This window comes from Hemitrygon akajei, chromosome 9 (assembly GCF_048418815.1).
Source record: "Hemitrygon akajei chromosome 9, sHemAka1.3, whole genome shotgun sequence".
Lineage (NCBI taxonomy): Eukaryota > Metazoa > Chordata > Chondrichthyes > Myliobatiformes > Dasyatidae > Hemitrygon > Hemitrygon akajei.
The window spans coordinates 96086180-96111006 of NC_133132.1; the positions used below are offsets into that span (position 1 = coordinate 96086180).

Below are 24827 nucleotides of genomic sequence, written 5' to 3' on the forward strand. Positions count from 1 at the left end.
TGTTGTTTTTCAGGCAAATTTTAGCTCCAGAAGAATCTTAATATTTGTCTGGGCATCCTGAAGTGAAAATCCATTTCAGGTTATTTTTGGCTTTTGTTGGTGGAAATTTCACCTTGGTTGGGGCGATCCTAGTGGTTTGCTCTGGGGATAGTTTTGATTTGGTTAACTACCTGAAGTATAATTAATCTAATAATTCTCAAAAGCAGATTCAGTATACTGTTCAATACCTAAAGTTCTCAATTCCAAAACCTTCTAGAGCACTAATGCCTCTGTAGCCTCTTCCAGCTATACAACAATACAAAATGGCTGCAGTTCCAGTTTCAAATTCTTGTTGCAGGTTTTCAGATTTGGAATGCCTTGGGATGTTAAAGACACCATATAGATGCCAAATATTGTTGGCACAAAGCAGGCATTTTATTGTTTTATTCTAGTATCAGCTCAGTTCCACATTTGGATCTCAAACCATATTTACATATTAACTGTAGCAGGCGTGAATAGTGATACTGCTCCTATCCCAAAAACACATTTTTCACTGTTCAACAGGCCCTTGTGGTGCATGTCAAAGGAATGAATGGGTCAACAAATAAACAACCTGAAGATATGTCTGAAATAAATGCCGCATTTATCTTTGTATGTTTTCAGTGCAAGCCCTCCCAATCGGTAGAAAGTGCCAATTGAATCAGACGGTTGCCAATTACAGTTAAAAACTTGGAGGTGTTAGAAACAAAATACTTAATTATTTTTTAATCTACTATTTGTAAGTAACCTAAAAGGGGGCGGGGGGGGGGGGGGAATTATCTCCAGAAAAAGAGCAGTGAGTGGAAGCATTTCAAAAACGCTTCCAAAGTGATGATAAAGGCATAATGACATTTGCATTAAGTGGGCTGTTGCACAGAACATAGAAGAGTACAACACAGAACAGACCCTTCGGCCCACAATGTTGCACTGAGCTTTTAACCTGCTCTAAGATCAATATAACCCTTCCCTTCGGCATTGCCCCCCATCTTTCTATCAACCATGTGCCTATCTCAGAGTATATTAATATATCCATCTCTACCATCACCCTGTTATTACGTTCCACACCCATAACTCTCTGTGTAAAAAAAACTTAGTTAAATGATCACGTTTGATTATTTTTATCCGTTATGTCTTGTCCATTTTTATGAAGGCCTGTTGGCTCAGTCTTGCAGATATAGTGTTCACATAGGCACTAGTGATTAGAAAAATAGGAGCAGGAGTGGGTCTTTCAATATGATCATAGTTGAACATCTGTCTCACGTATACTTGGTGGACAATTGAATGTTCCATGTCGAGGAATTGGACATTGGTTTGATCCCTTCTCTTCTGACCCCCAACGCAAAACAGTGAAGATCCTTCCCATCAGTGGAGGAGGAGGATGGAAGCCCCAAAGTGACTTTTCATATCTTGTGGCCGGCTCAGGTGATCTGCAGTGGGCTGACCTTTGGCCCAAGCTGAGAAGCCAGTCTCTGATTTCTAACCCAAAAGCTGAATCCATTTGCCCTTTGTAATCCAGAGAGGAAAGGTTGTTTCTTTGCTTTTCCTTTAATGGACTCCCTTCCCCCAATGGTGCTCCCGCCATGACTTTCACACTGTTTAGATCATGCTTTCATTTGAATGCTGATCATGATTAAATTTTTCCAGACATCTTCAATACAATGTATCACAGATGAACGAATGTGGGGCTGATTAGTGCTCAAAAATATCCCCTTTATTCAGAAGATAATTTCTTCTAGTAATCTTGAGTGTAATAATTTGGGATACTGTAGATTCAGTCAGCATAGGAGGACATTTGCCCCATTGTGTCCCTGATGTCACTTTACAATTAATCCCATTCCCTCACTATTTCCTTCTAGGAGAAAAAACCTTAGCCTCAGGTCACTGATTCTATGAATGTGGAAACAAGAGCCAACTATTTTGTCTGTATCAGAGTTGATCTGAAACTTAAGTCAATTTTTTTTGCCTTGGTACTATAACACCTCACCCTAACACCTACATATTAATCTCGCTCCTTTGATTTGAATCGCAGCCTCAATGACTTTGTTTTAAAAAGAGAGTAATGAGTTTTCCACAACCAGAAGTTGTGAAATCACCCTTGAGCAGTCTGTGCTTTTGATGGGTGCATTGCAGAAAATGTGTATTTTCCATATGAGCTTTCTAAGTCTCAAACAAAATAGAGACTTTTATCTGAATTAAAATTTAAAGTAAAAATTGCTGGAAACACTTAACATATCAGGCAGCATTTGAGGAGAGAAGAACAGAGTCACTTAATACACTAACCTGAAACTCAGATGCTGGCTGACCTGCTGAGTGTTGCCTGCAATTTTGCATTTCCAGTATCTGCAATTTTTTTGGATTTCTCAAATGAATCCATATCAAATGATATCTTGTTTGCTTTCAGGCACTGCATATGGAACTATCAAGCAAGAAGGACCAAATTGCTGAAGCTATCCACACAACACAGATATTCTTGGCGAAACACAGTGACAAGTTAGTTCATCATTTTTTTCTGCTAATAAAAACCTCAGCCATGTGTGGAGTAAGACTGGGCATGTGCAATTTAAATCATGTCTCTTTGTTGGAGATAAGTATTCTTTCTAAGTCAGGTGCAAGGTGTTATTACCTAAGAGTTCTTCGTATTGTACAGGAGCACATGCTGGGAAAAGAAGAATCACTTAAAAAACCGAAGCAATTTAAAAAGTTTCCAACATACACTCCATGGCCACTTTATTAGGCACACTAGTTCACCTGCTCAGTAATGCAAATATCTATTCAGCCAATCATCTGGCAGCAATTTATTGCATAAAATCGTGCAAGCATGGTCAAGAGGTCTAATTGTTGTTCAGACAAATCATCAGAATGGGGAAGAAATGTGATCAGAGTGACTTTGATCGTGGGATGATTGTTGGTGCCAGACTGGGTGGCTTGAGTATCTCCGAAAATGGTGCTCTCCTGGGATTTTCATGCACAAAAATCTCTAGAGTTTACAGAGTGGTGCGAGAAAGAAAAAAAATCTAGTGAGTGGTATTTCTGTAGGCTTAAACATTTTGTTAGTGAGAGAGGCCAGAGGAGAATGGCCAGACTGGTTCAGGCTGACAAGAAGACAATAGTAATTCAAGTAACCATGCATTACAGCAGTGGTGTGTACAGCATATCAAATCTTGAAGTGGATGGGCTATAGCAGCAGAAGACCACAAGGGTTTCATGCCTGTACCTAATAAGGTGGCTACTGCTGAGTGTAGATGGCAATAATTATATTATCTAGATGTTTTAAGTTCCATTGAAGTCCTTGGTGTGCAATTCACAGTAAATGGTGTCTTGCTGCACAAATATACTTAATGTAATATATTTCAGATTATTCAACAAGACAATTAACAGGTAGAACTCCTGATTCCAACGTTAACCTGACTCCAGTCTTGACAGCTTCCTGTTTAATTCTCTTTCTGTGACATCCCCAGAATACTGGTTTGAATTAGTTTCAGAGCGAACCTGAGATCCCGTATTAATTCCAAAAAAAAAACCAGATACACTTGGGGCTTTGACATTCTTATCATGGACTTTAATCCTCAACCCCTCAGAACTGAGTATCTGATGACAAGTTAAATAGCAACATTTCAGTGAAATTCTGATTGGATTATAGCACAACAGGAGTTTATGAGTGATACTGAATCAGACTTGATACACATTCTTGCCTGAATTCCCAAAACCTTTGATGTTGCCTGAGTAATGCCTCTGGCATAGTTCCACGGATGAAGACAAACTATATTTACTTGCGTAAGGTCTAATCTCTCTGAAACATTTAGTGGACAATGAGTTCCCCTTTGACCAAACAAAATGGATGATACATCTTAATTTTTTTTCTTGATACGTTTCTCCATCACAGTGGCAAGTCTCCAATGTGATTGATTGACTCCATGCAATATCGAGAAACAGTACAGGATGCAGAACTGGCTATGGAATCAGACTACATTCTACCGATGCTATTGAAGATTGTTTTAAAACTAACTGTGCCTCTGGCCAAGCTGCTTCAGCAGAGTCCTGTTGAAGGGTCTCAGACTGAAACGCCAGCTGTTTATATCCATTTATAGATGTTGCCTGACCTGCTGAATTCCTCCTCCATTTTGTGTGTGTTGCTCAACATAGTTAATAACCAACATGTACTTGGCCATGCCAAAAATGTCCTAATCAGCAAATGCAGGACAAATCTGACAAATATGGAAACACTCAACAGGTCAGGTGCTACCTATGGACAGATGCTGTCAGAATGACATATGTTTCTCTATAGCAGGGATACCCTACCTGGGGTCCATAGACCCCTCGATTAATGGTGAGGCTTCATGGCGTAAAAAAAGGTTGTGAAGCCCTGCTCTATAGTGTTCTCAGGGTCACGGATCCAAATCATTGACTGATTCTCTTTCCATAGACGCTGCCTGACCTGCTTAGTGTTATAATCATTGTCTATTTTTGTTTCAGATTTCCAGCATCTGCAGGTGTTTTTTTTTCAAATTTTCAGGACAAATCCATTCTGGCTGTTTGCCCTCCAGTGTCAAGCATCTGCAAAGTGGTGGCATTGTCAACAGGGCTGGAAAGGAGGTTTCCTTAGGATCACAAGGCTTCAAACCACGTCAGCCATGGTTTGAGCATGCACCAAAGAGCTGAATTCCAAAGATGGGATGGGAATGACCTCCCCATAACATCAAGTGTGGATTTGAGTTTTGTAAAACTGAAGTCTGTGGGCACCAAGGGGAAAACATTTTTTAGAGCTGTAAATGCTCAGTCATTCTCGTGTCCCCCAGGATATCACCTCAGGTGTTCCTTCAGGAAATGTCCTGAACCTAACTATCTTCAGCTGCTCCATCAGTGACCTTTCCTTCTACCGTGAGATCAATGTGGGCATTTTGCCGATAATTGTAGAATGTTCAACTTTATTCACGACTACATGGAACACTGGACGAGGCAGCACAGGGATGGGCCTTCAGCCCACAAAGTTGTGCTGAACTAATTGAATGACTAATTAAGCACCTAATTGAACTACGGTAGTCCATTCTATCTACACGATGTCCATATCCCGCAATTCTCTACTCATTCAGTGCCTTTCTAAATGCTTCTTGAATTCCTCTATTGCATTTGCGTCCACTAGCACCCCTGGAAGCACATTCTAGGCACCCACTACTCTGTATTTTTTTTAAAAATCGCCTTACACATTTCATAGAATGTAAAACAGTACAACTCAGTACAGACCCTTTGGCCCACAATGTTGTGCCAACTCTTTACTATAAGTTCAGTCTAACTGTTCCCTCCCCCATAACCCTCTATTTTCCTTTTCTTTGACCTCATCCCCTGGCTTTTGACCTTGCAACCCCAGGAAAAATTTACTGGCAGTCTACTCTTTCTGTCAGGTCCCCCTTCGACCTCTTTCGCTCCAGGTAACCCTAGGTAATTTTTAAAGTAAATACATGTTCAGCACAGCATTGTGGGCCAAAGGGCCTATATTGTGCTGTAGGTCTTCTATGTTCTAATGTGTCAGAAGTGGCCCAACCTCAGTTTTTTAAAGCTGCAGCATAACTTCCTGACTCTTGAACTTAATGCCTCGTCTAAGCAACTCCTGCTTTCTTTTCCACCCTATCAACTTGTAAAGCAACTTTCAGGGAGCTGTGTATGACCTCAGGATCCCTTTGCAGAACCCTTCTTCAAATGAAGCAGTGTGCCTGCAGCATGCTACACCAAGGGTGGCGAACCCGTGGCATGCATGCCCAAAATAGGATGCGCAAGAATTTTGTTGGCACGTGCCAAGCAGTACTGCCCCTCAATTTTGCAAGCCCCACCCATAATATAAAGATGTATAATGATCGTCTTTATTGCCAAAAGGAGGAGTGAATGATTTCTTTACAACTGGGAGCAGTGAGATGTAGTCACAGGAAACATCTCACGCTGGCTTGGCACTAGCTCAGTGGTTGTGAGAACATGAAATGTTAGATGATGCATTTGGAAATCCTTGCAAACCTGGTGTACACATCAGTATCTGGATAGTGAACAGTTTGGGCCAATTGACAAGGCTTTGCTATGGTTATTTTTTTTCTTTTCTTTGTGAGTGAACACAGGATATCCAGTGGTAATATTGGTAAATACTGTATATGGTTTAGCATCTCCATGAATATTTATTTTTTGGCAATAAATGTATTTATTTTAGTAAACCTATGTTATTTAAGTTTATCAGTGAGAAATTTTTAAATAATGTTTACCCTATTCAGCTTGTTCAGTATTTCAGATACACCGACAAAGAAACAAAAATGTTCAAATGATGCGAGAAGCAGCGGAGATTTTCAAGAGTGGTGGAGTGGAAGATTTGTTGTGATTAAAAAGGCTGATAAAGCACTATGTTCTGAAGCAATGCTGTGTCCCGCAAAGCAACATTGCAAAGCTGTTGATAGATGGCTTTGCGGTAAAAGTGAACACGAACAAAAAGGCCACATGGCACTGTAGCAGTTAGCGTAATGCTATTACAGCGCCAGTGAGCTAGGTTCAATTCCCGCCACTGTCTGAAAGGAGTTTGTACGTTCTGCTTGTGACAGCATGGGTTTCCTCCCATATCCCGAAGATATACGTGTTAGTAGGATGATTGGTGACTTTGGTGTAATGGGGCAGCATGGGCTTGATGGACCGGAAGGGCCTGTTACAGGGCTGTATCTCTAATAAATAAAAAGAACACATTTCCTGAGAAATCCACAGCAAAAAATGCAGTCAAATATTTAATTACTAACTAATGAATCAATCATGATCTCTGGTCAAAGATATCATGGCACACATGAGAACTTTTCAGAAGATTATTGCCAATTTCGGCGCATACTCTCAAAAAGGTTTGCCACCCCTACCATAGATGATATTCAAGAGCAAACGGGGAGTTTGTAAATGATACCTACACCAGGTAAACGCCAGGCAATGACTGTCTCCCTTGATATTGATGTTGATACTGGGCAGCACAGCAGCATCGCAGTTAGTGCAACCTTTACTGCACCAACAATCGGGTTTCAGTTCTTGCTGCTGTTTGTCTGTTCTCCCTGTCACCATGTGGGTTTCCTCCCACATTACAAAGATGTGCAAGTTAGGGTCATAGGTTGTGGGCATGCTATGCTGATAATAGAAACATGGCAACACTTACGGGCTTCCCGCAGCACGTCCTCAGACTGTGTGGGTTGTTGATGCAAAGCAATGCATTTCACTGTAGATTTTGCTGTTTCAATGCACATGTGACAAATAAAGCTAATCTTTATTTATTGGCATTACCATCACTGAGATCCTATCATCAATGTCCTGAGGTCATCCCTGACCATAATCTCCCAGATCAGCAAAATAAATACTGTGGTTCCAAGAGCAGGTAAGAGGCTGTGTATCCATGGGTGACTCATCTTGTGACACTCCAAGGCCATCCATAAGGCACCGATCAGCAGTGCAGTAGAATATTCTGCAATTGCCTGGGTGAGGGCAACTCCAAGTCTCAAAAAGCTCGAGACCATCCAGTACAAGGCAGCCTCTTGACTGGCACCCCATCAACCATCCTGTATGTACTGCACACTTTCTCCACCACTAGGACACGGTGGCATCAGTGTGTGTCATTTACAAATTCCACTGCAGCAGCTTGCCCAGGCTACTCTGACACTCCCACAATGTCTGCGCCAAGAGGTGGGAGGGCAGCAGAATGGATAGGAACACCACCAGCTGCAGGTTCCACGTGACCCACTGCAGTTGACCTACCACCAGAGCAGGTCTATGGTGGATGCCGTCTCTCTGGCCCTACGCACATCTCTGGAGCATCTGGATAATAAAGACACCAACAGGAGGCTACTGTTTATTGACTACAGCTCTCCCAATTTCAAACAACCTCCTCTCCAAGTTCTGAGACGTGGAACTCAGCATCTTCCTTTGCCACTGGATCCTTAACTTTGTGACAAGTAGCAATCAGTAAGGATAGACAGCAACATCTCCACCATGAATATCCTCAAAACTGGTTCTCTACCAGGCTGAGTCCTCAGACCCGTACGGTACTCCCTAAACACTCATGACTGTGTGGCCAGATTGGGCTCTAACTCCAACCACAAGTTTGCAGATGACGCAACTGTCGTGAGTCAAATCTCAAATAAAAATGAGTCAGAGTAGAGGTGGAAGATAGAGACCCTAATGGAATGGTGTCATGCCAACAACTTTTCCCTCGGTGTCAGCAGAACAAAAGAGCTGATTATTGATTTCAGGAGGTGGGGTGAGTTGGTGGTGCACATGCTCCTGTTTAGATCAATGGTGCTGGGGTGGAGATAGCTGAAAGCTTCAAGTTCCTCGGAGTGAACATTATCAGTGGCCAGTCCTGGCCCAACCACATAGACATCACAGCCAAGGAAGAACATCACTGCCTTCCTGAAGAGGCTAAAGGAGTTTTTAATGTACTATTTGATTCTCACAAATTTTTTTTGATGTACCGTAGAAAACATCCTAAGTGGATGCATCATGTCTTGGTCTGGTGGTTGTTTGCCTGAGGCTGCAAGAAACTACAAAGAGTTGTGGACACAGCTCAGTCCATCGTGAAAACCACAGACTCCGTCTACATTTCTTGTTGCCTTGGTAGCCAATATAATCAATGATCCCTCCCATCCCACACCTTTTCCCATCTCCCCCTCACATTGGACGGAAGATACAAAACCCTGAAAGCACATACCCTGTTGTTAAAAGACAACTAAGTAGTTTGCTAGTACTAGAAGATAGAATCTTGACCTCACAATCTTTCTCCTTATGGCCTTGCTCCTTACTGTCTGCCTGCGCTACACTTTCTCTAACTGTAGCTCTATATTTTGCATTCTGTTACTGCTTGAACTGGACGGATGCAGAACAGTTTTTTCACTGTACCCCAATACATGTGACAATAATAAACCTACTCGCCAATTTATATCTTTGCTGTTCCATCATTGATGGGTTAAGATTACTGGAACTCTCCTTCCAAAAGCACCATGCATGTACCTTCATCAGAAAGACCACGCTGAAAGAAGAAAACAGCTCAATGTCACCTACAGAAATGTGCAGATAGGCAATAAATGCTGGACATCTACGAACACCATGTCCTCGAAAATTTTAAAATAAAGCTTCAGGAGTATAAGGGCATGAAATTGAAGTAATTTACTTCTGATTTAAGTTCTCTAATGACCAGATTGTTAATGCTTCTGTCTACATTAACTTCTATATGTATACATCAGATTCTATACTGCTGTTGTAGCATAGCTGTTAGTATACTGCTTTACAGCGCTGTGCAACCCATGTTCAATTCCCGCCAATGCCTGGAAGGAGTTTGTATATTCTCCCTGTATATGTATGTTTCCTCCAGGTGTTCTGGCTTCCTCCCACTTTCCAAATGTGCACAAGTTAGGAGTAGTAAGTCATGGCCATGCTGTGTTTGCGCTGGAAGCATGGTGACATTTGCGGGCTGCTTCCAGCACATTCTCGGACTCTGTTGGTTGTTGACGCAAGACAAAGCATTTCACTAAATGTTTTGTTGTGCGTGTGACTAATAAAGCTAATCTTCATCTTTTCTTAAAAAGAAATCTCTCTTGGACTCTGAACGAAAAGATGAATTGTTGACCTCACAATCTACCTTGTTATGATCTTTCACTTTATTGTTTACCTGCGCACTTTCTCCATAGCTGCAGCTTTTACACTTTATTCTGCATTGTTATTGTTTTATCTTGTTCTACCTCAATTACCATGTAATAATTTGAACTGTATGAACAGTATGGAAGTCGTGCTTTTCACTGTATCTTCATGTATGTGACATTAATAAACCAACAAGAGCAACACACACAAAAATCTGCAGGAACTCATCAGGTCAGGCAGCATCTATGAAGAGAAATGAACAGTCAATATTTCAGGCCACAATCCCTCTTCAGGACCAATACCAATACCTGTTTTGTGATGGTATTTTAATGGTTAGTTATTACAAATAACAAATTTAACAAAATATTTTATTTCCTTCTGTAGAATATCAGAAGATGATAAACTACAAACAGAGAAGCAGCTGGGGGAACTTCAGGAAGCTTATGATAAATTGTGTGAACGGTCTTCTGAAGAGCTCCAGCATTCTCAGAGCGTCCTGGCTGAGGCATCAGGGGAGAAGGTAATAACCAAGCCTTGGGTTCAGGCAATGGTTTCAGCTGAATTTCTGCAACAGAGCAGAACGTGAGTGCAGGTGTGCCTCCTCAGTAATAACCTGAAAAGCTGTGGCAAAAGTAGAACAATTAGCCATTTGCTCGGCATTGCTAATACGCAAACCTATAAGCTTGAGTTGTCATATTTTTTTAAAAATGATGAGGTTAACTTGTGTCTGAGTGAGAAAGATGGATCTATGAAAAGGAGCCAAGCTATTGTATGCTGCAAACATGAACAGCATGGTCATCATGATGGTTTTTACATAAATCTTAATGTTCTCTGTAAACAGAAGCATGGTGCTTAAGCTCCACAAAAAACACCATGCATTATTTAAGGCTAAAAATAACACTCTTTTTGCTTCTTCTTATGACTAACCCCTTTAAGTACACGGATGACACTTTTGGGTTAAAAGGAAATGCATGCCGGACTTAATTAAGTTACTTCTTCTATCGACATCAATTCTGGGCCTCACTTTTACTGTTGCATCGCTAACATTCATCTCCTGGGTAAGTGAACATTCTTGTCTTGTCACACCAGCACAGCTGAAGTATGTTTGGCATGAATGCATTCTGAGGTAACAATTATGTGCATTGTTTTATGTTAGTACTGTCACTTTCCCTTCTGTAACATTTTAAAATGTTTTTTTCCCCCCTTTTCAGACCTATGAAGCCATCGCAGGGGTTGTTGACCTGTCAACTGGAATAGTTTTTCCAATCTTCCATGCAATACGCAATGGTCTTATTGATTATGACACAGGTGTGATATTGCTGGAAGCACAGATCATTGTGTCAGGCCTTATTTTTCCAGAAATGAGACGCTGCCTTGACTTAGAAGAAGCTTTGAGGTGCCAATTAATCGATCAACAAATCTTCAGTCAACTAAAGCAACTGAGTAATGCTGCCAACCATACTTCAAGTACCTTAAGTGGAACAGGTGATGTCCACCCTGCTGTTGCTGCTTCTGCTCAGAATGTACAGTCTGAGGTCTTAGCCATCAAAGTTCTTGAGGCACAGCTTGCAACTGGAGGACTGCAAATACCCAGTACTGGAGAGAAGATCAGTCTGGAGGAAGCCTTCCAGAGAAAATTCATCACGGCTCAGCTGTACTTCAGACTTATCGAGAGACAGAAAATGTGCAAGGAGCTGATTGATCCCTGTACGAGCGAGAAAGTGTCACTGATGGAATTAATGGAAAGAACGATTGTGGATAAAGACACAAATCTTAGGCTGCTTCCAGCGAGACGGCAGAAATCAGGAATGATCACTTTGAAGTGTGGCAGAGAGATCAGTGTTTTCCGGGCGGTCCACAAAGGCCTCATCGATCGCGAAGTGATGATCAGGCTTCTGGGAGCTCAGCTGTTTGCCGGAGGGCTCGTTGATCCTCAAACTGACAGGCGTCTCACGGTGGATGACGCACTGGAACGTGGTCTGATCGATCACGATACTGCTTCAGCCCTTCTCTCTCATCAAGTTCAGACTGGAGGCATAGTCAACCCAAAAAGTGGTAGCAGGTTAACCATGGATGAAGCCATACAATGCAACTTAATATCTTCAAGTAGTGCTCTTCTAGTGCTGGAATCACATAAGGTGTTTATGGGCCTTATTTGGCCTGATTCTGGTGAAATATTTTCCATAGATACGTCTTTGCAGCAAGGGGTGGTAACAAATGAATTAGCTTACAAAATCCTGAGCAACAGGCAAAAAATAGCAGCCCTTTACATTCCAGAAAGCTCACAAGTGCTCACTCCTGAAGAGGCAAGAGTGAAAGGTATAATAGACCAGAAGACAGCACGTGTCCTGAGCACAATGCGGATCCCTGACTTAATGCCTCACACCAGTGGCTTTCACTGTCCCTCTGCAGATACTTCAGACTGGACTTCACACTCAGAAGTTGAAACGCATGACACAAGCAATGTGGCAGACACTGAAGAAGCAGATCAAGTTGAGAATGTGGCTCAGAATCCGATAGAACTTCAGCAGAAGTTCTTGACTGATGTAATGATGCACAGCTACATGGATGCAGGTACAGGAAGGAGGCTGCTGTTGGTAGATAGTGACTTGAATGAAAAAGTTCAAATGGTAATGGAAGCAAATTCTGAATGTGATCTCATTGAAAGCTGGCAGGACTGTATTTGCAGTCAGGAAGATGAACCACTTAAGGATCACTTGGAATCCAAGGGGATCTCAGGAGATAGTGGAGCTGAGAAAAGTCATAATTATTTTGAATCACTGGAGCCAGCATTTGTGAGAGGAAGGAAGAACAGTGCTGCATCTGATGAACACGGTGGCAATGTGAATGGTCAAGAATTGTACTGGATGCCTGACCTGCAGCGACTGCCAGTCAGTGACAATGGGGAAGGCTCTTGTTCTGCAATTGGTACTGACAGCCTTGACGCAGGGAAGACAGTTCAGGCAACTGAAACTTTAGAGAATTCTGCAGAATCTCTTGAAGCAACACTAATTCAGAGAGCTTCAAGTTCACCTCCAGACCTGAATGAAAGGGTTATACTGGCAGTTAATTCTATTGGAAATGAGTTGGAAAACCAATTGAAAGGGAGTGTGAAGATACCAGAAGGTGATCCCACTTCTGACCTTTCTCAAGTGATGAGCACAGTTTTACAAACTTCAGATTCTGGTATACAAGAGGAGGTGACTACTACCCTTCCCAAACCAGCTGAAGTCACGCAAAGGACTCCAACTGGTGAATTGTTGCTAAGGGGATTCCCTCCACTCCCCTTGGAAATGGACTTCCAAATGGAATATAGTGAAGACTTGAAGAAATTGCTGGGTCTTGAGGGAGGTCCTTCTTTTCAGGAGGGAGAAGAATTTTTCAGCAAGACTCAAGATATTAAAGACATGCTGGTGATTTCTGAAGAGTGTGGTAGAAGGGATTTGAATGATGAAGAGCTTGTAGATCCTTCATGGATAAAAGAACAAAGTAACTCAGGAGGAAGATGTGATGCTCCTGTAACATCAGGAGAACATCACCAACACTTAGCAGATGAAACTATGCAATGGCTTCCTTTGGAACAGCAAGTTCCAATAGAAGGAGCTGAGATTATTCCAGATCCATTGGAATCTGAGGAAAGACCAAATGGAAGTAACAAAATAACATCAGTTCCAAGTCTAGAAGACATTGCAGACACACGTGAAATGGTGGACTTTGTTGGTACTACTACTGTGTATGGGCTGAGTGAAGACCTAATGGATGGTGCATTGAAGATAGAGGATGAAGTAGAGTTTGATACAGATGGTACCAGTGTACTTGATGATGAGGTTATGTCTGAGGACACAGATCTTGAAAACCAGGTGGTCCTTCAGAAATTTGTGGAGGTAAGCAGAGGTTCCACAACTGGCCAAGATAGTACGGAAGAAATTAAGGATGCAGTAATGCTATCAGAGGCGGAGAATCTCATCGAATACTCACAGTTAGATCCAATGGAAACTGGGACCAAAAGTAGACACACTGTGGTTGGTACCGAGAGCTGTGACAGTGAAAAGCACAGGGAAATAATGGTCATTGAAACATTGGATGATATAGCAGATTTAGATGACGGAATGGTGGTAGAAGAGCTGGCTGCTATGAGTGACAGGTCACAGAATGAGAAATCATATCATTGTATTGAAAATTGCAATGATGATGCAATGGGAAATGCGCTGTATGAATCCTTTCATGCAGGTATGGACAGTAGTATACACCAACATACAGATGACAATAGTGAATGCTGGAAGAGCAAAGCAATTGTGAGTGTGGAGGGACTGGAGTATATTGCGGAGACCCAGGAAGGGCAATGGTCTGATGACGACTTCATAGGAGGGAAAGAAATTCAAATAATTAATCCTGATATTGAAGGTTTTGAAGATTTATTTGAACCTTCTGCACCATTGCCCGAGGATGAAATGATTTTTCTAAATGGAGGAGGTTTTAGTTTAGATATTGATGAACAGGTCCAGAGCAATCAACCCTGTGGCCAAGATTTTGGCCCAGTCAAAGGTCAAGACCAAAACCAAAGGGAAATCCGTAGTAAGAGGATGCAAGAAAGCCATCAAATCTTTGAGCTGGATAAATTGATAGGTAATTTAGTGAACCCAGATATGACATTGATGGACAACAGTTTAGATATTAGTGCTGGACAGCAAGAAAAATCAAGTGAATATGCAATGTCGTTGATGAATGCTGAAGGTAGCTGTATTGGAAGGCGCTTGTCTGACTTGGAGGAGGAGGAGGAGGAGAAAGAGAATGAGGATGATGGACAAATAACTCATCTTGGGCTGGTAAAAGACACAGAGTGGGACAGATCCATTTTGATCAAACAGCTCAAAACTGAAGTTGAAGCAGGTGGAATATTTGACCCCGTTACTGGTGAGAGATGCAATCTTGATGCTGCTTTGGAGCAAGGACTTTTGGATGAGGAGATGGTTGTGGATATTTTGGTTTCTCAGTTCCAAGATGGAGGAATCACTTCAGAAGAGACTGGTGAAAATTTAACTCTTTATGAAGCAGTGGTGAAGGGGCTTCTGCAAAGTCATGTGGCCATCAAAGTATTAGACAAGCTGGGTCTGATTGGTGGATTTTACAACTGTCGCACAGGAGAAATAATGGAAGTGGCTCAAATTTCAGAACATTTGGTAAATAATGAACTGCTGACCAAGATTTTGCTCTCTGAGAAAGTTGTCTCTGGGGTTATTCACCCAGAAACTAAAAAACTCCATAGCGTTAATGATGCAGTGAGACTTGGTATTTTGGACTCTTCTACTGCTCTCCATATGCTGGAAGGTCAGGTTGTTTCTGGTGGCATTGTGGACCTTCATCGAGAAGGTCGATTATCGGTGGCCAATGCCTTGAAACTCTGCTTGGTGGATGAGGCACATGCTGAACAACTGATCAATATTGAAAAGGCCAAAAATAAAGAACAGGTCGATGAGGTGACCAGACTGAGGGCTCTAAGCTACCAGTTCGAGATGCACGGAGTACTGGATCCACAGACAGGGAAACCTTTGTCTATGCTGGACTTGATCAACGGAGGGTTTGTGGAAAGGGATGCTGTGCTTAACGTTCTTCATAAGCAAGTTGAAGAAGGTGGCATCATTCAGCTTAAGTCCGGGTTGCGTCTCTCTGTGATAAATGCTCTGAGTCATGGTTTAATCAGCGAAGACCTAGCTGACGACCTGTTTGAATTAGAAGCATCACGCCAGAATACTTGCAATTCGAGTTCTGGGAAATATTTGCTTCCTCAAGAAGTTAGTTTAAGCCCATCAGATTTTTCATTGGAAGTGAAAGAGAACCTGAAATCAAACCATATTTTCAATGAATTTGACAAAGTAGAATCTGATGTTACTCACTCACTTGGTGATGGATTAACAAAAGAAATACAGTTTTCTGAAAGATGGGGCATTATTGATTACAATCACTTGGATGATTTGCCTTACTCTGATTTGGTGAAGTTAAGTAATGTAGATATAGAAACTGGGCAAAGGTACATACAAGTTAAATCTCGCCAAGTCTCAGTAGATGCTGGTAAAGTTGAAGGAAATCTGAAGGTGACAGACACAGATGTGGCTGCTGCTCACAGCCATCAGAGGAAGGATTTAAATGATCAAATGTTGGGACCTGCAGAAGACAGCGAGGACACTGTGCAAGGTTTTGAAACAAAGAATGAACAGAAGCGTAGCAAAAACTCTGTGGCATCAGGTTCGGAAGGTATCTTTCTTAGCGGTGAGCTTCCATGGGCTGGAACAGCCTCTGCAGAAGATCTGTCTATTAACCAGGACAGCATTCCATTTAAATCTCCAGATGCTGAAAGTTCTCTGCAAGGTGACTTCTTCACATATATTCGGGAGTACCTATCAGAAATACTGCCAGCAGGTGGAATGTCAGAATCATCCAAAAAAGAAGACCTTCTAACCAGTAAAGAGAAACTGAATGACAGGGATGGAAGAGTGGAGGTAGAAATAGTTATGGAGGAAAGTTGTGTGGAAGAGTTGGACTTGAATGATACAGCAAGTACCACTGAGATTCAAGATCCAATTAATTATAAAACAAGTGATAAATGGGTTAAGGATGTTGAGAGAGCATCATCTGATGTGAAGTTCAGCTCGTATGAACAACAAGCATTGTTAACTGAGATGTCTACAGACCATCAGCCCATTGATTGTGATGACTCTTCGGGAGCACCTGAACAGAAAGGAAACTCTGAGATGGCTATGGGAAATATGTTGAAATCTGTGTGTGTGGAGCCTGATGTTGCATTGAAGGATGGTCCAAATGATAATCTGCAGAACCCAAACTATAAACCTGAGATGAATAGAAACATTCAAGAACATAAGACCTGTGAAACATTGGAGAGCATTGTGGATGTGGAAGCCGAGAGAGAGCTTGTGTGTAGGATGAGAGAAACCGAAATTGAAATATCCAGTGTTTCTAGAGCAAGAGGAAATGTGGGAGAGGTGTCAGGTCCCAACTTTCAAAAATCATGTGCAGAATCTGAAAACCTTTTGAGCCAAGACAGACATGAAGGATTTCAAGTAATAGATGTGGGAGATCATGACCTTGGGAAGTCATTGCAAGGAATAGAAATTGAGGAAAAGATCAGCCCAGTTTTGAAGGAGAGCTGTGTCCTTTCAGAGAACACAATAGATCAAGGTGAACCTTTGGAAAATACTGATATTCACAGGGCTAGAGTGAATGATGAAACTGATACAAATAAGAAAGGAGATGAAGGGTCTGGACCTGAAACATCAACTGCCTGTTCCCCTCCACAGTTGCTGTCTGACCTGCTGGGTTCTTCCATCAGTTTGTCTTCAGCTGCTAGTCAGAAAGTGGATCTCAGCAGTTCCATGGAGCACAGTACAGAAGTGGTACATATTACTCCAAAGTCAGCTCCAAGTGGGACGGCGTTATGTGGTGACACTCAAGGGGATGTAAAAAAGATAGACCTCCTGCTTGATTGTTTGAAACAAGCATTTTGTAGTGAAGAATTCAGAGAATCAAACAGCTTGAGGGATAACAAAATGTTGAAAGCAGGAGACTCATTTGCCAGTTTGAAGCCAGAAATGCTGAGTGAAGAAGTGCAAGATATGTTTAGCGCTTTATCTGAAGGCCAAGTTCCTTGCACTTTAAAAACTCAGCAACTGACCAACAGGCTCACTGATGAGCTTTCCAGCCTCATCAGACTTGAAATGCCTGGTTTGATGGAAGACGAGCTCCTGAAGAGGCAAGTGAGGGAAACGCTTTGTAAAAGTATTCCAGTGCTGTTAAGTACGGAGGAAACGCTGCAGAATGTATTGTGGCAAACAGTCGAGGATGGTAAGGACAATATGAATCAATTAATTGAAATAAAAGCAAACCGAGGAGGTGATGAGAGTGGGGATTCAATGACGCCTTCTGGCTACAGCACTGGTGGCTTGGAATCTGAAGCAAGCATCGTGAAGGAGGTTATTTCTGATAGTACACCAAACAATGAGAACAAAGGTGACGATGCCATGGATGAGATGAGAGTACAGAAACAAGGAGGTGATGTTGCGCTGCAGTCTGGCAACATTTTAGGTGAAATGGAGTTCTTGGAAGATGCTCAGGATAATGCTACCTTGGAGGACGCTTCAGATATGATGTGGATTTTCAGGAATAAGCCCGATGGTGGTTTGAAGGAAGAACTAAACTTTGGGCAGGCCGTAAGTGAGGATGCAGGTGAGATGCTGCCTTCCAACTCTGTTAATAAAATTAACCTGCATGGCAGTAATCAGGAAAACACAGGTAAACTGCCACCAGGCAGGCATGAAGATTTCATCGTAAAGGGAATTATGCTTGAGGGGCAAAATATTACTGAATGTAAAGATGAGGATGTAGTGGTGCATTCATTTAATGGTAAAGATAAACTGCACAAAGACGTAGAAGAGGAAGATGGAATTGACATTGCGTCAGGTAGTGCCTGGGATGCACATGTGGTGAGCCAGAGGGACGTAAAATCAAACAGACAAGACAATCATGAGGGTGCAAGCAAAGATTCATTTGCAGTGATACGTGGTAATCTGGATGCAGCCAAACAGCCAGGAACCGTTCAGGAGCAAATACTCGAAGAAGTGTCTCCAACTCATTTTCGGATTGATGAGAATAGCAATGACACCAAGGGAATATCCCCTGACCTTGCAAGTGAACAAAGTACTGACACGCACATACATGATGTGATGCAATCTCACACTGCAGCCAATGAAACACAACGGCTGACGGCCAGTGGGGAGAAGAGCAGAATTAAAGATGGAACACAAGAAGTCTGCCATGGAACGGCTGAGGGCCATGTGACGGCTGAAGGAAATGCAAAGGTCAGTCATTCTCGAGGTACTTTGGATGAGAATCAAATTTATTGTCACTGACATATCTTGTAAAGTTTGTTGTTCTGCAGTGGAATGCAATAGATAAAAAAATTAGCGTGTTACAATTTAAAAAATTCAAAAAATAAATAGTGCAAAAAAAAAGCAATACATTGAGATAGTGTCCATAGACCTGTCAAAAATGTGGTGGTGGAGGGGAAGAAGCAGTTCCTAAAACCTTGAGTGTGGATCTTCAGGCTCCTGTACCTCCTCCTTGATGGTATTAATGAGAGAGCATGTCCTGGGTGGTGAGGGTCCTTAACGATAAATGTTATTTATTGAGGCATCCTCTTTTGAAGATGTCCTTGATGGTGGTTTGGGGAGCCTTGTACCATGATGGAGCTGGCTGAGTTTATGACCCACTGGAGCTTTTTCCAATACTGTCCTTTGGAGCCACCCTACCAGGTGGTATCATTTAACTCAGCTAAAACTTGACAATGTTATTGGTCTTTATAACAAAAGACAATGCAACATGGTGTTAAAATTTCCCAAAGTAAGATTTATCATGGAAACATTTTTTGCCATTGCAATTATCTAAACTAAAATAGCAGTAATTGTGTTTTCATTACAGCCGTGTGATATTGTACAGCAGTGTTTGCAGCACAGAGAAGAACTGCAAGCTCATTTGATGTTGCTCCAAGAGAGGAGAATTCAGCTGGAGAGTCAGCAAACTGTTAATAGGAACCTGGAAACCCTTCAACAACAGCTATGTGATCTCAAAGTAAGTAATCTATTCTCACATCCGTCAGCAGTCTTGAATGTAAAGTGTGATCATTGCAAATTTGAAGTTAAAAGCTATAACTGCAAAGTATTGATATCTACAGCCTACAGAGGGTGGTGAATCTGTGGAATTCATTGCCACAGATGACTATGGAAACCAAGTCGCTGGGTACGTTTGAAGTAGATGTTGAACAGATTCAGATTTAGATTTATTTATTTATTGTGTACAGTTAATGCATCATTTGCATAAACAACCAACATGGGGGCAGCCCACGCGTGCCACCACATATTTTGGCACTAACCTGCATATCCAGTAGTTGGGGAGCCTAGGACCAGAGGGCAAGGTATCAGATAGAAGGGCGTCCCTTTAGAACAGAGATGAGGGGGAATTTCTTTAGGCAGAGAATGGTAAATTTGTGGAATTCATTGCCACAGACAACCATCGAAGCCAACAGATTGGGATATTTAGAGTGGAGGTTGATAGGTTTCTTGATCTGTAAGGGTGTCAGTGTTTATGGGGAGAAGGCAGGAGAATGGGGTTGAGAGAGATCATGATCGAATGATGGAGCAGACTCAATGGGCTGAAAGGCCTAATTCCGCTCCTTTGCCTCTTATGGCCTTAAGGTCGAATGAAAACCTGATACAGAGGCAGAACATTTGTAACCTGAGGAAATGAAACTAAAGAAGTGAATGCAAAATGGGAAGACTCCCATTCAAGAATTAGAAACTGGAATCTGAAAAGGAAGTAATTTGAAAACAAAGAAACAAGGAGTGGGAAGAATGGAACTTAATAAATAACTTTACCTAAGAGTCTGCACAGAAATGGTCTCCAGTACTGTATGGTGTAAATTGCATGAGTTTAGTGAACTGTAGGTAGGTAGATGGAGATCAGGAACAGCTTTCTCGATGCAGCTGTATTATGTGTACTCCTGGAGGAGTCGTCAGGGCACTGTCATGACAAGCTTTTCGCACCAATCTTTTTGGTGATTGCTCATTATACGGCGTGTCTTGGGCATCTGAAACCTGATGGAGCCCATCCCTCTCCAGGTTTTTGGAGCCAGTTGGATTCGAACTCAGGAGCCTTCGCTCGGAAATCCGGCGCTGATGCTACTACACCACCAGCCGGCAGTTATATTATCAAGTTCAAATTCAATTGTCAATCAACAATACCCATGAATACAGACAATCAAAATAGTATTCTTCTGAGGCCAAGGTGCAAAACACAGTACCAACAGTCACACACAGAACAAGCACGTTTACCTATGATAGCAGAAAAAAATATAGACACAAAAAAAATATATAGCTCAAATCCCTGAGTGCTTTGGCCTGTAGACTGATGGTGCATGGGACGTTGTCCTGGAGCCATGTTTCTGCAAGAACAAGCACACATCAGTTTTTCATCATGCACTAGTGCAGCCATAGATAAATGCAATTCATCTTGTCTTCCACTGAGCGAACACTGGAGAGCAGCACTGATGGGAGGGTCCAGTCCCCAACCCAGCAGGGACTCCAGTGTGCCCACTGTACTGCAGCTCTGGCATCTCCTCTGGGCAGCTCCATCAGGCAACGCCGCTGCATGAGGGCCTGGTTTACGCAACAACCGACTCTACCCCCCGGTTCTCCAATCTCCAATTCTCCCTCACACCTTTGTTTTTTTTAATCACTTCCTTTTCAGATTTCCCTTTATAACTTTTTGAATAAGAACCTTCCTATTCTCCATTTACTCTTTAGTGTCTTTTATTCCATGTCCTCAGGCTGTTGGGGTACCTGGCAGAGAGGAAGAGCCCATTTTAATATTGCAAGCATTAGCTCCACCTCCTGTGTGTTAAATTGCAAACATAGATGGGTGGGAGAATGGGAGGGTTTTGTTATTGTAAAGGAGGTGTTATAAGATAAAAGTGAGGAAATCATAATGGAAACTAAAGCCAAGGGCTATTAGAAATGAGATTTTCTTATTTCTCAGAGACAATATTTATTTGTTACTTTGGAAAGAACTTAATTACCCAAGAACAGAGATTGAGGACACTCCAGAGATTATGCATTAATGGGGCAGCAAGAAACACTGGAGAATGAAGGATGAGAAGGATTGACTGACAGGAGAAGGTGAAAAGGGTCAGGGAGGGGCTGGTTTGGAATATGGTACGGACCATATAATGGACCGCCTGTCTCCTCCCCACTTCGTCTGTCTCCTCCCCACTCTGCCTGTCTCCTTCCTCACTCCGCCTGTCTTCTCCCCACTCCACCTGTCTTCTTCCCCACTTCCCCGTCTCCTTCCCTACTCTGCCTATCTCCTCCCCACTCCACTCTTCCCGCCCAACCTCCTGCTCCATCTTTATCTTCCAAATTAGTCTTTTCTACTCGACCTAACTCTCCTGTCTTAAGCTGCCTGACATATTTTTCCTTTTGTTTCTCTCCCTCTCACTTTCTCTCTCTCTCTGTCTTCCTGTCATTCTCTCTATCTCTCTCTTTCTGTATTCTCCATTTCTCTTTCTCTGTCTCTATTTTTCCTTTTCACGCTCTTTCTCTCTCCTCCCCAAACCCACACCCCTGCCCAACACCTCATACCCTTCTCTTCCCTGTTTCTTTTGCTCGATTCTACTGCTTTCGTTTCCCATTCTCATGAACTTTCCTTGTTGTCCCTTTGGAGGGATGCATAACAACACTCAGATGTGGTAATAAGTGTAAGTAATACCAAGGAGCTTTGCAAATTGACTGTGAACCTTTTCCCAGTTACTGAGGTGTGAACTGGAGGAGTCGGTCACAGGCAGCCTGCGAGCAGCAGAGGATCTTCAGGCGAAATGTTGCGAGAATGGTAATGAGGTTTTCCTGACGAACTTGGAAATGGATTGTAAAAATTTACAGGCTGCTCTGGAGGACGTGGTGGAACTTTGCTCAAGTAAGGCTGAGGCCCTGGGTTGTGCCATTGAAGAAGAGGAGGTAAGTTGCAAATATTTCACAAATAATTCTCTTGAAGTAAAACTCTAGCACCATTTTAGTAGTTATGATGCAGATGGCAGCCATCCTAATAGTAGCAATTCTGTTAGCGCTGTTCCCCGGTGGTCCCATCACTTATTCAACTCACAAGTCCGACTCCCTTTTGCCATGTATCAATTTTATGCAGCCAATTAACCTACTGACATGTGGGAGGGAATCCAGCGGAAAGCCACACGTTCGTGGGGAGAACGTGTGATTCTCACACAGACAGCATTGAAGTCAGGATCAGACCAGAGTCACTGGAGCTGCAGGAGAGGCACTACCCGCTACACCACCATGTCCCCTTCTGGAACACGTCCAGAACTAAGAGCGTCTTTATATTTCATGTATGTTAAGCCGTTACATTTAACCCCATGTTGAAGATTGTAATTCAGTTTCCCCGAAAGTTTGTGAATGTCTTGAGGACTCCTGACCCCCTGTGCCTGAGATTGATGGATTTTCATCATTGTTGAGGGATACGAAGGTAAGGTGGGTAAATGGAATTCAGATACACTCAAAGTGCAAAGTTGAAAGAAAATCTGTTATCAAAGTCCATGCATATACAACCCTGAGATTAATTTTCTTGTGGGCATTCACAGTAGAACAAAGGAATACAATGGAATCACTGGAAAACTACACACAAAGATAAATAACTAATGTGCAAAAGAAAGCAAACTCTGCAAATGCAAGAAAAATTATAAATCATTAAATAAATAAATACTGCGAGCATGAGCTGTCGAGTCCTTGAAAGTGAGTGTGTCGGTTGTGGAACCCATTTAGTGTTAATGTTAATTACCCATGGTAAGCAGAGCATGAAAGACATAGTGGTAGACAGCTTTAAGATGCATTAGTTAATGGACTCATTCAATTTAGCTAATTATCAGTCTTTGCCTATGTTAACGGCCGGCTTTTCGGCTGCATCACTTCATAACCCCCGACACAAAGTGGTTTTAATTTCTGCTCTCATTTTCACCACAGCTAAAGATCAGGTTGTCATACCAGGAGCTCCTTGCCACACTGGAAAGTCTTTCCTGCCACATCAAAGAAAATGCGGCCACCTTAGAGGCTCTGCGGGCTGAGCCTGCTGGTGATGTGGAAGCTCTCCAACACTGCACTCAGCAACACAAGGCAAGTTTTAACGACAACTGCTGAAGCTCCAGAAAATGGGATAATCCAATTACCTGCTTCTTGATAATGTTAACTGATGGATAAATATTAGGTATAACAGTAGAGAGAACTTCCTAAATTGGGCAGACATTGTCTCAGTTCAATCAGTTTGGTTCGGATTGGAGTGATTTTGTACCTCAATAGATAGTACTCTAATACACTTAGGTACTGTGTAATAATCTGAATACTGAGAGTTGGACCTTCAAACCATCAATTTGGCATTGGCTATCCACTGTTAAATTTATTTCTTTATGCTGTAGACATTTTTAGCCTCAAGTTGTTGTTGAAAAGTTACGCAAACTCCTCAGCTGATCAGGCAGTATCTGTGGAGATAAAAACCAAGAGAATGTTTCACATTTGTAACCATTGATCAGAAGCTGCAAAATGTTAGCAAACAACCTGCTTTACGTTGCAGAGTTAAGTGGGTACAGGAGGAGAGAACGAAAGGGAGGATAGGTGATAGGGTTCAGAGCAGGGAATGGAACAAATGGCAGTGGGGTTGTCTGAAAGAGGGTGATAAAATTAATCTGGAGAAGAAGAAAAAGCTGGAAAGGAAAGAATCAAACAAACTAGATGATGGCTGAGATAAGGCTGATCATTTGAAATGAATGTGTTCTGGAGGTAATAATTTACCAAACTTACGTTTTTTGAACTTGACTTTGTCTTTGTTAGAACAGGGTAAAAAAATCAATGACCAAGAAGCTGCAGTTGGGTGAAATGCAAAATTAAAAAGATAGGAAACAGGAAGTTTACTGAAGGCTCACCCACTTGTATTTTCCCATAATCAAGGAATCATCATGGAATTCTGGATTTGGGAGAAATGGTTGTCTACCAGGAGTGGACAAAAAAAAGACTTGTTGAATTAACTGCACATTGAATAATGTTAGTAGAAAAGGTTGCTGCTGATGATGTGGCTTTGTAAAACTTAATCCACACTTCCCAAAATAGCTCTACAGAGAACATACACTCAGTGGCCACTTTATTAGGCTCAGGAGTAGAAACTGGTGGGCCTTACGATGCTGTTGCCCAATCCACTTCAAGGTTCGAAGTGTTGTGCATTTGGAGATGCTCTTCTGCACATCACTGTTGTAACACATGGTTATTTGAATTACTGTCACCATCCTGTCAGCTTGAACCAGTCTGGTCATTTTCCTCTGACCTCTCTCATTTACAAGGTGTTTTTGCCCACAGAACTGCCCTCACTGGATATATTTTGTTTTTCACACCATTCTCTGTAAACTCTGGAGTCTGTTGTGTGTGAAAACCCCAGGAAATCAGCAGTTTCTGAAACACTCAAACCACCCCGGTTGGTACCAACAATCATTCCATGGTCAAAGTCACTTAGATTACATTTCTTCCCCATTCTGATGTTTAGTCTGAACAACAACTGGTCCTCTTGAC

At 42.1% G+C, this 24827-nt stretch overlaps 1 protein-coding gene across 6 annotated transcripts in view; it reads left to right on the forward strand.

Moving 5' to 3' along the window:
- Positions 1-24827, forward strand: part of dst (dystonin) — a 579575-nt gene that overhangs the window by 311804 nt on the left and 242944 nt on the right. For 5 of the 6 annotated variants that reach the window (XM_073056533.1, XM_073056534.1, XM_073056535.1 and 2 more), the window contains 2 exons: positions 2420-2508; positions 10033-10168. In XM_073056533.1, coding sequence (XP_072912634.1) covers positions 2420-2508; positions 10033-10168 — 225 coding nt within the window. Of the gene's footprint in view, positions 1-2419; positions 2509-10032; positions 10169-10859; positions 18519-19137; positions 19288-22016; positions 22224-23237; positions 23388-24827 lie in introns of all 6 variants that reach the window. The other variant, XM_073056532.1, reaches the window with a different exon arrangement.